Genomic DNA, 13353 nt, shown 5'->3' on the forward strand with positions numbered 1-13353 from the left:
GCATGATTCTGGCCACAGCATTTTCTTTTTTTTTTTTTTTTTTTTTTTTTTTTTTTTTTTTTGCCTATTTATACGTGTTTATGTTGTCAGCGTTCGTTGGTTTGCATGCCTCGTTTTCAAGTAATTCGTGCACGACTAGTCTTGATAGATGCTAAGAGTTGCTTCCATACCCATAACTTGTATGCATGCATACTCATGGACTCTGCAAGATGACATTTGCAATTCGCGATTTTTGTTATTGGGTCACCTGATTCCCCCGGACAGGGGAAATTGTTCCCCCGCATTCTCGGGGCTCCACCTACCTAAAGTCCTCCATCAACCTGTCCTTCTTTGTTTTTTGTTTTAACTGTCTTCCATTACTAGCATTTCGCTTTCTGTAATCTACGGGCAGCTTCATTATGCAGAACACTCGAAATGGACACAATCAACCGCTATTCGTCATCTATGGATCTATGGATCTATCCTACTATGCTCTCTCAGTGGTGTATGTACGTCCTGCTCTTGTTACTTTGAAGGGCCAACTAAGAACTTCACAGCTTCGCCTTAGCCACGCAGTGCTGCCCTTGGGCCCCTGGCTTCCCCTGGGGCGTATTGCTCTTCTTTGGAGCTGAGATGTATCCGCCAAGAACATTATCAGTATTCGTCACATTGCCCTGTTCATCACGCTTGATTCCAAGCTCTAGCAGCTTGCCAAACGCCTTAGCAAAGTCTTTAAAGAAAAGGTCCTTATCGTCGGCATATTTCTTGACCCATGGCGAAAACGCTGGGTCGGATGCAAGCACCATGTCAGTGGGTAACATCATCAAAGGCTCCTCCTTCTCGTCTTCAGGTAGTTCAGGGTCACTATAACTGAATTGCTTCAATCCGTTTGACAGCGTACGCGGTTTCCATTCGAGGTTCAGAAGTAGTTTGAAAAATTGGTTGGAGAATCGAGTCGGATTGTTCACCCACGGACCATCGTAGCCGCTCCGATCCATATGTCCACGCCCTAGGTTGTGTGCTCCCGATAGCGCGACAATCTCCTGGTCATTGAACCCCATGCGATAGAATATTTGTCGCAAGTGATCAGCTCCCTGTTCCGCATCGGGTAAACGACCGCGTGGTGGCAGCTTGCTATCATCGACGTAGTCGGTTCTTCCAGGCAACCACTTCACATCCGGACCACCCATTTCCTTCAGCGCAACCACGCCTGCCAGTGTCCAGAGATCGGCATATGTAATCCACGGATGTCGTTCTTTCACCGGTTCGAGAAAAGTACGCGCAACCTGAAGTCCTGCATTTGCGGGATCTCCGCCTTCGGCCTCGTATCGCATGCCCGCTCCATTCGATCCACCTGTGTCTGTCTCGAGATCATACGTGCCAGCGGAGTGCCTGAGTATCACATGGAATAAGCGTCAGCCAATGTTGTTCACGCAACAATACGCGCGAGGCATGGGGGGAATGCGCGAGAGACACGGTGATTTGCTGACCATGCTAGACGGAGAAAAACAGGCCCTGCGCTACCATCATCATAACCGGGCTTATTGAGCTGGGCGGCGATGTCTTTGCGCACAGCAGCGTAGTCACCAGGTTGACTGGCCATACTTTCGGCCGAGAGGAAATACCGGTTTATCTGCCCTGCTCGGGACGTTTTGACCGTAACCTCGTGCGTCAGAAGTTTAGATGAAGGCTTTTGGAATCGAGTGGACTGTCGCAGAGCGAAGAAAATGTGCAAAAGAGAACAAATGTCGAGAGACTCGGCTTGGAGGATCTCCCGGTTGGTATCTCGGATATCGGCCTAGGAATGATTCTGGCCAATCGGAGGCCATCATTACGTGCTTTAGCCGAGGTTGATTCCTAGCCGCGCCTACACACTAAATATGCCCCTTTTGTAATCTTTATTTTCATATCAATTTCTAGGCATCTATAGTCATTCTAAATACAGAAGAAGCAATATACTAATGAAACACTATTCTTAGAGGTCCCTGAGCGACCTCTAAGAATCTAACAAATCACACCCATAGACAACTTGAGCCTTATGCTGACACGTAGGTATATTTTCACTTACTACTTAGCTAACATAACCCGATATTCACTATCTATTTGTCTGCTCTACCTATAAAAGTATCTCAGACTCGCATGAGTGTCTGCCGGAAGGCCCGCGGTGTGATGCTCGTCGCAGAAGAACCGTTGTTGAACCCAAACACGAAATCATCCAGGCCATTATATCCGTAAACCACATTATCTATAAGCTCCCAACTATGGCAGGCAAACTGTAATATGAACGACAACTCGTCCTCTGCCGGAACCTCTGACGGGTCCAAGGTATTGTAAACGGCGCGCCAGGCCGAGGAATTGCTGCTCTCCAAGCCGGTAGGGAACAGACGCACCGATAAGTATGATGCCGCGCCTGAGGAGAAGATGGGATATGTTTCTAGAATGTCTTGACCATTCATAAGCCAGCTCTGCACGTGTAGCCCCGACTCATCGTCGACTTCCAGCGTGATGCTGCTGTTCGTCTGACTGTTAGCGTATGTGCCAGCAAAGGTAGCGTTTGCTTGGACCTTGCCAGCTGCCTCGATGGCTCTGACGAGCGGCTTGAGGACCTCAGTTGCGATCACCACTTGCGTTCCTAGGCTGGACTCTGGGCCAGCCGTCATCAGGGACAGGGTCAGTCCGTAGTCAGGGATAACGATGAACCAGGTGTTGTAATCAGTCAAACCACCGATTTTGCCGTAGATGTCGATTACGCGACCATCGACAGTAAGGTTGTTGGCGCGCCCGATCTCCCACGGCGCGCCGACAGAGATTCCTAGAGAGGATGTATGTGTACGTGGCTTGAGCCAGGCTTTGGTTGTGTCCTCATCAATAAGCTTATAACTCAGGATGGCCTGGCCGAACTTGGCAAGATCGTTTGAGGAGGAGTAAAAACCACCATCACTATAGAGTTTAGTTGTTGAATCAATCAATATAAGATAATGAGACAATGTGCACATACGCTTCTTCAAATCCCAATGACGTACTCCAGAAGTTGGCCTCGTTAGAGATGAAGCCTATGCTATCGTCTTCAGGCTTGGTAACAAAAGAGCGCGTCATGTTAAGGGGTGCAAAGATTCTTTGCCGGATGAAGTCTCCGTATGATTGATTCGATACACGCTCGATCACTAGGCCTAGGATATCGTATGCTGCATCACTGTATGCTGGCGTAGTATATGGACCGTATGTTGGATGTAATTTACCAAAATCGTTCCAGAAATCTGCACAACGTAGTTAGCTGAGGCTGTCGAGCAATCAAGCTAACGGGAAATTGGGGTATATTACCCTGCCAGGTACATGTTGGCGATGAAGGCAGATCGCCACATTCACTATGTTCTTCTGGTGTTAATACCGGAAGGCCGTACTGTGTCGGGTTCAAAGCAGGGTTGTTGGCCAGGTCGTCTCCCACTAACAAACAATTCTATTAATTCAATCAACTTCTTTCAGTTGGGTTTCTTCATTGACTCACAGTTGTTTCCAACTCCTGCCAGCTGAGTAGCTAGGGCATCAAGAGAAATGCGTTTCCAATCAGGTGTCGTAACACGGTTATCCATGCTTTGCTGCGCCTTGATCCGGTTTAGTTCCGGCACATATTTAGTGATGGGGTCTGCAAAGCTAATCTTGTCGCCCAGCATATGTAGTGCTAGGACGGTGAAGACCTTGCTGACGCTTGCTATCCTGAAAACAGTATCACCAGTTACCGTATGTGTCCCTGTGGTGTTGTATAGCTCCGGGGTGTATGACAGATTGGCAAGAATACCATCTTCATAGGCGGATGAGACTGAAAGTGACAGTGCCGTTGCGTTCCCGAGCAGCGCTGCGCCGACCTCTTCTTTCAATTCGTCGAGTTGAGACAAGACTTTTTGGACTGTCGCGTCCGCGGATGGCTTCTTAGGCGCTGGCAGAACTGCTCCCAGTGGTGGACAGTTGGCGACAGCACTGTTCAATGACACAATGGTGTCGGCGAGACCGCGCCCTGACAAGGCTATCAGAGCCCAGGAGCCAAACTTCATATTGGGGGGAGGGTATCGTAGGGCCGGAGAAGAATGTAAGAGAGAGTACTTGTTGAAATGTGACAATAATGAGTGTTTCACCTATAGGCCTGGAGCCGCAAACAGGTAATGCAGCGACCCCTTTATATACATGACTGGGTGCTTGAACAGGCTACAAAGTTACCTGGAGCTTTCCATGGTCAACACATCTCCTAAACAAAAGGAGCGATTACACAAGACTCATCAGAGCCACTGGCCATGTCAACGTAAGCAATAAATAGGCGACCCGACGATCGTTATTTTGTCAATTGAGGCTTTTCGCGCTCGAACGAGAAGGGATCAGACCTAGTTCGGCGATGCGTAAAATTTCCAGTTTTAAGTTCACACCTAACCTACCATAGCAAAAGGACTGACTGGTATCGGGTTTCAGACTTTCAGCTAATTAGCCCCCAGATATTGCCAGCATAATAAAACTGGGTACCACTAAAAAGCGCTTCCTAATTAATAAGTTTAGTTTAAAAATACAAAATGTATCAATATACTAATAAAATAGTATAGCGCAATGTTCATAAAACTCACCGCCTTCCTAGTAGGGTGAAAAGCTTGGTGAAATCTCGCCTGTGCTAGGTCTTTAATACGTGGGCTAATGGCTATGCTCTATGCGAATAGCTGAAAAAAAAAAGCTCCTGAAATTTGCAAAGACGTCCCTGGGGCTTCTATAAATAGGGCTTACTGAGGTACCCACTCCGGTGAAGTCAGCTGCAGTCTCTATTGGCTAGCGGAAGCTTAGCTTGCCACCAACAAGTATTTCAATGTTGGGACCAGCCATTGATATAGGCTAATTTCTTATGCCAATTTTCGAAATAGTACGAAGTTGAACTAGGTTACATAGTCCATGCTTATTTAATCTCTGTGGTCTACGTACTCCTATTCGCCGTTGCGTATAACTGCACAGAGAAGGTTTAAGACCCATCTCCTAATCATCAAAGATGATGGCGGACAATTCAAAGCAGAAAACCAAAAGACTTCGCGCCAACGCTCCTAAAAATAGGACCGGATGTGGTACTTGCAAGTATGTCTTTTTTGTCATCGTTAAAGCTATCGTGATGGAATGGGCTATTTTACTGACTGACATACACCCATGGCAGAATCCGTCATAGGCGCTGTGACGAAGCAAAGCCCATCTGCAACAGCTGCCACAAGACAGGACGTATCTGTGATGGATATATTGATCCCTCGACTGGCAAGAAATTCGGTGGCCATGCTGGCCGCATCTCGCCCTTCTTCGGTCTTGTTCCTCGCACACTCTTCGCCAATGAAGGAGAAGCTCAAGGTTTCCAGTCCTTCGAGACCGCGACTGAAATACAGTTTTCGGCGGCTCTGATGAACAACCCTTGGGCTCCATCATTTCTTCAGCTCGCTCAGCAAGACCCTGCCATCTATCACGCTGTCATCGCCACAGGCATCATGAGCAGGACATATCAAGCAACCCCGGTTTTCTCAACATGGGACTCTCAGTCAAATAGTATGTATCAGGTAGCGTTGCAACAGTATGGCAAAGCTGTTGCTTGCTTCCGGTGGCAGCTTGCGGGGATAAATCTAGACGACGATCATTCACCGTCACCGCCAAATGCTCTTACATGCTGCATACTCCTTATCATATTCGAGTTCATGCAAGGCAACGCCAGTGGTATACGTTTACATCTCAAAAACGCCATCAAATTTGCAGCTGGTCTTGGAAAATGCCCACAGGGGCAATTGTTTGCGAATCTGCTGGCGCTTATAGACATGATCATGATGATGTGGCTAAACCTAGACCAGTCCTATTCAGATATTTCACTACAGATTCCCGAGGTGTACGCAAATAAGATATCCCTGACTCGTCAATCTGATCTGGAAACACTTACCTACGACCTCGTCAACATCAAGAACGAAGTCATGACATGGCGTCATGCTGTATCCGCACGCAGAAACGCAAAAGCACAGGGGATTGGGCCTAATAATACCTCCTACACAGCGAGCTGGCGGACCATCCAGTCTAAATTGGACTTTTGGCACCGAAAATTCACCGCGGTCTCCCCGACTGAGCAAGACATCGCCACACATCGCCCTTCTTTGCTTCGAGTTAACTATCTTGTTACTGTTCTTATTGTTAATGAGGTACATAATAAACAACTGTCAGCACAGTCTCTTACCAAAACCAATCCTACTGCCGGCTCAAATTCGGCGAAACTCGAGTACTTCCAAGAGATCATTGAGCTCATTGAAGGAGTCCTTGAGGCGGGATACTGTTCTAGTCGGTATGATGTTGGGGCTGGAGAAGAGCTGCTCGAAAACACAGGTCTGCTGCCTCTCTTTTCCTTTCGGAACAGTTTCATTCAACCGTTATTCTATGTTGCGCAAAAATCTCCGCATATACAACTGCGTCAAAAGGCTATTCGGCTTCTTCTTAGAAAGCCATGGCGGGAAGGGGCGTGGGACTCTTTCATCATGGGCTCAATTGCACAGGATTCGTTAGACGCTTCGATTTCCGAGGTCTAGTGTGATTTTTATGATTCAATTTTCATAACATAAAGAAGGTTTTGGAATTGAAATCAGCGTTTCCTTTTTTGTTCTTAAAAAAAAAGAACACAGCTAATGCTCCTAGATATTACTTTAAGGAATCTTCAGTGTTTGCAAGTGTCATTTTAAACTCTCAGAATACCAAAAGAGAACATAAAAAGCAAGTCTATACACTTTCTAATAGGCATTTTCAGCCAAATAAAGTCTGGGAATAGAACATCTACTTAAGTTCGAAGTCAAAGGGGTGGGAAATCAAATATGGAAAAAGGAAATAAAGTAAACACACTAGCTACCTAAGTACGTAACAATAGAACTCGACTCAAGTTCTATCTACCTCCGCACGGAAGTAGCTTCGAGCGTTCTATGGCCACTATCGTTGCTTCATCGATATCATCCTTCGGGAGGCCTAGCAAACTATTCATTAAGCGTGCCCTCTTTATGCTCAAAGTTCCCAAACCCGTCAGAATCAAAGACGCGCGTGTACAACTTCTTTGCAAAGCCGGCCGTTTTACCTTCCTCTATCGGATGACTCGCTCTTGGGCTGACACTATCGTGATAATTCAGTCCGAGACCTAGGTGTCGGTTACGCGGAGAACCGATTCGAGCATGTCCTTCTGGCTGATAGTGAAGGAGTTGGTCCAGACTTCTTTGTTTCTGAAGTTTTCAAAGTCCACTCGGATATTTGGGTCTCATACACTCTTCACCCATCTTCCACAAGAACAACCTTTGTCGAGTCTCCATTTCTATATAACGAATTGTGAATTCGGCCCATTCTTCATGACTCCTTCAAGCTGCCGCTGTTGTCAACTGCATTTTCCATGGATCCTGGCTTCTTGACGACCTGATAGCAGAACTTTGAAATAGGATTGCTCAGGAGTCATTGTTAATCGTCGGATACCTAAGTGGTTTATCCGTGCACTTATCATTCGCTTGGTTATTTGAGAAATTCATTTCTGTTTTGTCGGCCGCTTGTCAATATCCGAGATTCCAACAGTACCTAGCCGTGCCGGGACCGCGTACATATACTGCCAATGCACGGGTAGGTACTCTGGCTATGATGTGCAACCCAATCGCCCATCTCAGGTTGAACAAGAGCAGCTGGGTCCCAACACAAATAAAACTGAGTTGGTAACGCTGCATAACGCCGCCTCGTTTCCGGCCCCAGAGCTTTCGCATGGCATATCTTAAGTGGCGAAATGAAATAGCTCTTCTAACCCATGCTTGTCATTAACAAGCCAATATTGTCATGGACTAGATAGCTAACACATGTGTGACTTTGGGACTGACGGGGCCTTCAGTCATCGCCTTCGTGTTACACCTGTGTCGACCTTGGAGGACACTCAAATAGAACTTTCAGTAGCTAGATATAATGCGTATCAATGCCCAGTCTAATGTTACAATCTCCATGCTTTCCTTTCACAAGAAACAACCAGAGTGCAATTAAAGATTTTCCGGCATGACAGTCCAACTTTCTAGGAGGGTTCGTCTCAGATTGATCATCATAATCACAGCGTCTTTCTTCGCAGTTGAGATAGCCGGTAATTGCTTGTCCTTGGGGTTGTACATTGACAATGAGCTTATCGTTCCTTTTGCACTCATATAGTTGGTTTCTATTCTCGCTCACTCGCGCTGATCGCCGATGCATTTCACTACGCACGTTGAACAAGCCCTGTGAAAATCCGTGTATATGACTTCTTGCTAAATTTGTCTCTCAGCTCAACGACCTCTTCGGATTCGTCATCGCGCTAGTTGCTTTGGAGGTATGCATGATATTCCATATTTATTTATTTCTTTTTTATTTGGCGAAGCAAATGGCTAAACAGGCACGCAGTTGACCGAAAGTAGTCAACCGCCACCGCGTTGGCTTCCATTCGGATGGCAACGAGCTCAAACCCTCGGTGCTTTTTTCAATGGTGTGTTCTTATCTGCCCTCGGAACTAGCGCAATTTTGCAGTCTATTGAGAAGTTTATATACATGCATAATGGTATACACCGTGTGTGAACAGGCAAGAAGATGGCTAGTGCTGACTACAAAATACTAGACGTCCTCCACCCAAAACTCGTGTTGGTGGTAGGTAGTGTTGGCTTGGCGTTAAATATCTGCAGCATCATATTTGTGCACGGTGTGTCCTCTAAATCACTGGCCACGGCAATGCTGATTCATTACTGGTATAGATCACAAACCGAACGACAGCCACGCAGACTCAACTGCAGAACTATCATATGGAGAGAACTACGGAAACACTACCGCGGAAATGGTACCCTAGAAAGACCCTTTGTTCGGAGTAATATGCTTCATGTGCATGCTAACCATGACAATGAGGCATCTGCAGGGTACTCCCCACAAACCGAAATACGAACTCGGCTCTCTTAGTATTATGTTACACCTTATCGGAGATGCTTTGAACAACATTGGCGTTATAGTATCCTCACTAGTCATTTGGCTGACGAGGCACGATGGTCGGTATTATGCGGATCCGGTGGTTAGTATGGCGATTGCAATAATGATTCTTATGTTTTCTATGCCACTGGGTATGTTTAAGTGAAATTGCTTCTACTCTCTCAACTTCACCGCTGACAGGACATCCTTAGCCCTAAGTTCCGGTCGTATTCTTATACAAAGTGTTCCGACGAACGTCAACATGGAGGATGTGAAGACACATCTCAAAGCTGTCAGTTCTATTCCAGCTCTGTATTTGATTGTATGTCTTTGTTTAGTATTCGTGTTTTACTGAATTCCTCCTGAGGTCCCCGGTGTTCTCACTATTGACGAACTTTGCATCTGGCGCCTCAATCAGCATACAAATATCGGCTCTGTGCATGTTGTTCTCGATGGAAATATTAATATATCAGAGTTAGGAGGTGTGATGGACGCAGTTCGTCAATGTCTCTGCGCATTTAATGTGCACTTCGTTACGATCCAGCCGGACATCTCACAGATGCCCGTTCTGAAGCAAAAGCAGGGCATAGGTAAAGACGCCAGAAAAGGGAATACCATTGTTGTAGAAGAAGATTACATTTGATAAGTGATGGATAATTAATCCAAATATGTACTTTTACATGAAATAACTAGGGTCAGCTTTCAAATGCCTGAATTATGAATAAGTCGGGGGCGGGGGGTGGGTTATCATGTATGTTAGATAGCAGACAAGGAATCTAAATTCAGATATGCTTTTGTTCTATAATTTTATCCAATGTTTAATCACTGAAGAAAAAGAAAAGAAACGAAAAGAAGCCTAACCACAACACGATTCTCCCAATCCAACACCTTGATCTGTCAATATGAAACCCTCTCCGACCATAAGAGATAGCATCTAGAGTAGAGCTCTCGGGGCATCGACCTCCATTGGACTGCTAACTGGAGAACGACTCTTCAAATTCGTCAACGGAGACTACTGTTACTTGCGTTGTCGTGTTGTCAGCAGCAGACAGACCCCTTCCAGAGCCAGCGCGAGGATCACGATCGATTTGATTCGACGGACCAGCATGCAGGCAGCCTGTCTCAAAGCACTCAACATCGGCTGTCGTAGGGTCAACGGAAGTCTGTTGGCTGCTGGTTACCATTCTTTGCTGTTCATCCCTCCGCCTCTCTTCCCTTCTCTGTCTTCTTCTCTCCTGCCGTTTCTTCATCTCCCTTCTCAATGCCTTCTCCCGCCTTTTGTAGATCTTCGTTTTGACAGTCATCTTGCGTAACTTCTTCTCCATCTCGTCCCGTTCGTCTCGATGAATTTCATTGATGATTTGATCGAATTCAAACGTGTGTGTGGCGTCTAGATGGCCGGATTGGATGTAATGGCCGACAACCCAGATGCAGCCCTCGATGTCTTGGGCGACAGAGTTTAACAGGTTTCTTTTCTCTGCCGAGGACAGATGGGCGATGAGATGCGGATTTTTGCTGTTGTGCAGACGGAGGACAGAAAAGCCGGGCTTGGGAATGGCCGGGCGTGGCATCTTTCTTGTGTTCACTGTTCGTGTTTTCGTGTTCTTGGGAGGTTGCCTAAGAGAGTACTGAAGTCGTGGGGAGTGATAGATTTGGGAAGGTAGTCAATTAGGTAGGAAATGCCAGCCAACTTTGAAGGAGGTTTAGAGTTGTTGGTAAGGAAGAGGATTTACAGAAGTGTTGGGCGGAAGATGTTTGGATTTATATCTTCACAGTATTTAGAATTCCTAGGTGCCACTATCTTTGTCACAGATTCTTGTGGACAATCCGGTTAGAGGCAATACAAGTAGGCAACAAAAAACACTGAGATGGTTACAAAGATGCGATTGGTTGATTAAGAACGGATAACCTTTGTTGCGGCAACATTGTGAAAGACAATGGCGCATTCAGTAACAATCTCATATTACTCATGCTTTTTTGAATCAACAGACATGCTGAACAACTTTTGATATATTATTAAGCACTACTCATAAAGGTTACATTTGCCACTCCGTTGATTACGACTCTTCCTGAAGTCAAAGAATCCATTCATTCATATCTTGTAATTCAGTCTTTTTGGTATCATCTAGCACAATCAACATTGACCCTTTTAAGTATTTGTCAGAAAGATTTTGACAAAGTATATGTATTTTCATTTTCCTTGATCAATTGGTTGAGCCTGAGAACCTAGATACCTGAGCCGTTGATGTATGTTTGAGTTAGGGTTTATTCTATCACGGGACTTCTTGGGAAGCCGAAGAGTTTTGACAGCATCAACAGAATCCATGCCTACCTAAACCGTCGAATGCCATCTAGGTACTTTCCCTATAAATTTAGCTAACTGACAAGAACCTGGCCAGATTTGGTACTTTATAATCCTTGTGTGTGGCGACTGGTTTTGATGAGAAACATGCCCACGTCAGAAGATACATATATTCCCTTCAGAAGGTTGTAGGATATTACCTAGCATAACCGCACAAATATTAGAAACAAAAAAGGTGATCCCTCATCAATTACTTGCTATGACAATATGAAATCAAGTACATTTCTATTCAATACTCATCCATTTTGCGACCTATATAGAAAGTCGTCGGAGATAACACGGCGTTGGCGGGCTACAATGCTTTTGGCCTAGCTCATAACTCAGATAACGATACCACCTTCCCAAACAGGGAAGACGGATTCAGCCTCCCAACACTCCAGCCGATTTTCAACTTCCCAGGCAACATCTTAATTCATATGTCTATGCATGCATTCGTATCAACCGCTGTTTCGATTGAATTAGTTCCAAATTGCGAATAATCGATCACCGTTTCAAAATGCGTGTCTGTTTTGACGAGAAGAGTGGTTCCAAGCTGCCATCCCGCCCAGCACCAACAGCTGAGCATGACTCGACACCAACTGATGGTGATTTAATAGGAGTGAAGGCCGATATTCTGATTCCCGGTCGTGGTGAGCCCATTGAAAACGGCGCGCTCATAATCGACGGCCCAAAGATTGCTTGGGTTGGTCAGCAATCTGCCATTCCGGGACAATATGCGAACGTTGGATTCAAGCATGTTCCTGTCCTGATGCCTGGCCTATGGGACAGCCATACGCATTTCCAGGGAATAGATCCTGAGGAAGGTGACTCCCTTCTGCCTGTTTTTGGCTCGGTCGCCATGGCGGGTGCGTGTGCTGCCAAGGAGCTTGAAACCGTATTAATGGCTGGTTTTACTACTGTGCGCGAACTTGGTGGGCTGGCAGGAGATATATCTCCCGCAATAGAAAATGGTACTTTGGTTGGCCCTAATATATTCTCGAGCATTGGTCTCTTGGGTATAACAGGGGGTCACTCCGACGTGCACGATATCCCAATCGAAGCAGTACTAGATTTAAAACGTCGCGGGGCTCCAAATCAGGTGTGTGACGGCGTCACGGATTGCATCAAAACTGTACGGATGATGGTCCGGCGAGGCGCGAAGGTGATCAAAGTCTGCGCAACCGGTGGTGTCGGCTCGCTGCTGGATGATCCGGAAGATGCACAATTCTCACCCGAGGAACTCAAAGCAATTGTCGACGAGGCAGCGCGCACAAAAAGAGTTGTTGCAGCTCACTGTCATGGAAAGGAGGGTATTATGAATGCTCTCAATGCTGGTGTAAAAACAATCGAACACGGGAGCTATCTAGATGACGAAGCTATCGCGTTGATGAAAGAGAAAAATGCCATCCTCATTTCGACCAGGGCTGTTATTGTCGGGGGCATCAAAAATCCCCAAACCTTACCGCCAAGCAGCTATAAGAAATTGCTGAAAATCAGCGAGCAACACAGAAAGGCATACGAGTTGGCCATCAAGTCTGGAGTCAAGGTTGTGCTTGGTACAGACTGGCTTTCTGGCGAAAATGGAAAAGAACTTGCCTATGCGGTTGATGCAGGTATGTCTCCGCTGCAGGCTATTGAGGCTTCTACGGCCCTCAGTCCAGAGACTCTGGGTTCTCATTTTGCTCCTTTGTCTGGGCAACTGAAGGAAGGATATGACGCGGATATAATTGCAGTGGCGAGTAATCCGTTGAAAAATATTAAGATCCTGGGCGAACCCAAGAACGTCACGCATGTGTGGAAAGGGGGGAAACTGTACAAGAAACCTTAGGTGGTGGAAGACTGTCCAATAGTGATGATGATGATGATGACGACGATCAAACTCGTTCAAAAATGTGAATTGTAACCATTTTACACCAGATGTAGTCAGAAGCCTGTATTGAAGAAGTGTAATATAATTCCAGACATTCTTAGACTCTATATCTTTATCTTTGTCTATATCTGCGTACAAGTCAAAAATTCATTGTTCAAAGGGCCGATGAACATACGACTCTGCTTTTCTCTCA

The 13353-nt window shown here is 46.0% G+C and overlaps 5 protein-coding genes across 5 annotated transcripts; 3 read left to right on the forward strand and 2 right to left on the reverse strand.

Annotated features, from left to right (window-relative positions):
- Positions 1-530: 530 nt before the first annotated feature.
- On the reverse strand, positions 531-4028 carry UA08_03259 (hypothetical protein; the record flags this gene model as incomplete). Its single annotated transcript, XM_020265539.1, has 6 exons — positions 531-1371; positions 1470-1777; positions 2115-2919; positions 2978-3236; positions 3301-3423; positions 3485-4028. 6 exons carry the CDS (start codon positions 4026-4028, stop codon positions 531-533), a joined length of 2880 nt encoding a protein of 959 aa, XP_020121701.1.
- Positions 4029-4996: 968 nt separating this feature from the next.
- On the forward strand, positions 4997-6548 carry UA08_03260 (hypothetical protein; the record flags this gene model as incomplete). Its single annotated transcript, XM_020265540.1, has 2 exons — positions 4997-5079; positions 5156-6548. The coding sequence occupies 2 exons, from the start codon at positions 4997-4999 to the stop codon at positions 6546-6548; spliced, it is 1476 nt and encodes a 491-aa protein (XP_020121700.1).
- A 2663-nt stretch (positions 6549-9211) lies between these two features.
- On the forward strand, positions 9212-9592 carry UA08_03261 (hypothetical protein; the record flags this gene model as incomplete). Its single annotated transcript, XM_020265541.1, has 2 exons — positions 9212-9271; positions 9317-9592. 2 exons carry the CDS (start codon positions 9212-9214, stop codon positions 9590-9592), a joined length of 336 nt encoding a protein of 111 aa, XP_020121703.1.
- A 331-nt stretch (positions 9593-9923) lies between these two features.
- On the reverse strand, positions 9924-10520 carry UA08_03262 (hypothetical protein; the record flags this gene model as incomplete). Its single annotated transcript, XM_020265542.1, has 1 exon — positions 9924-10520. The coding sequence occupies one exon, from the start codon at positions 10518-10520 to the stop codon at positions 9924-9926; it is 597 nt and encodes a 198-aa protein (XP_020121702.1).
- A 1287-nt stretch (positions 10521-11807) lies between these two features.
- UA08_03263 (hypothetical protein) lies at positions 11808-13118 on the forward strand (the record flags this gene model as incomplete). The annotated part of the gene is made up of 1 exon (XM_020265544.1): positions 11808-13118. One exon carries the CDS (start codon positions 11808-11810, stop codon positions 13116-13118), a length of 1311 nt encoding a protein of 436 aa, XP_020121705.1.
- Between the last annotated feature and the right edge of the window lie 235 nt (positions 13119-13353).

Source organism: Talaromyces atroroseus (assembly GCF_001907595.1).
Source record: "Talaromyces atroroseus strain IBT 11181 chromosome Unknown scaffold_3, whole genome shotgun sequence".
In the NCBI taxonomy this organism is placed as follows: domain Eukaryota; kingdom Fungi; phylum Ascomycota; class Eurotiomycetes; order Eurotiales; family Trichocomaceae; genus Talaromyces; species Talaromyces atroroseus.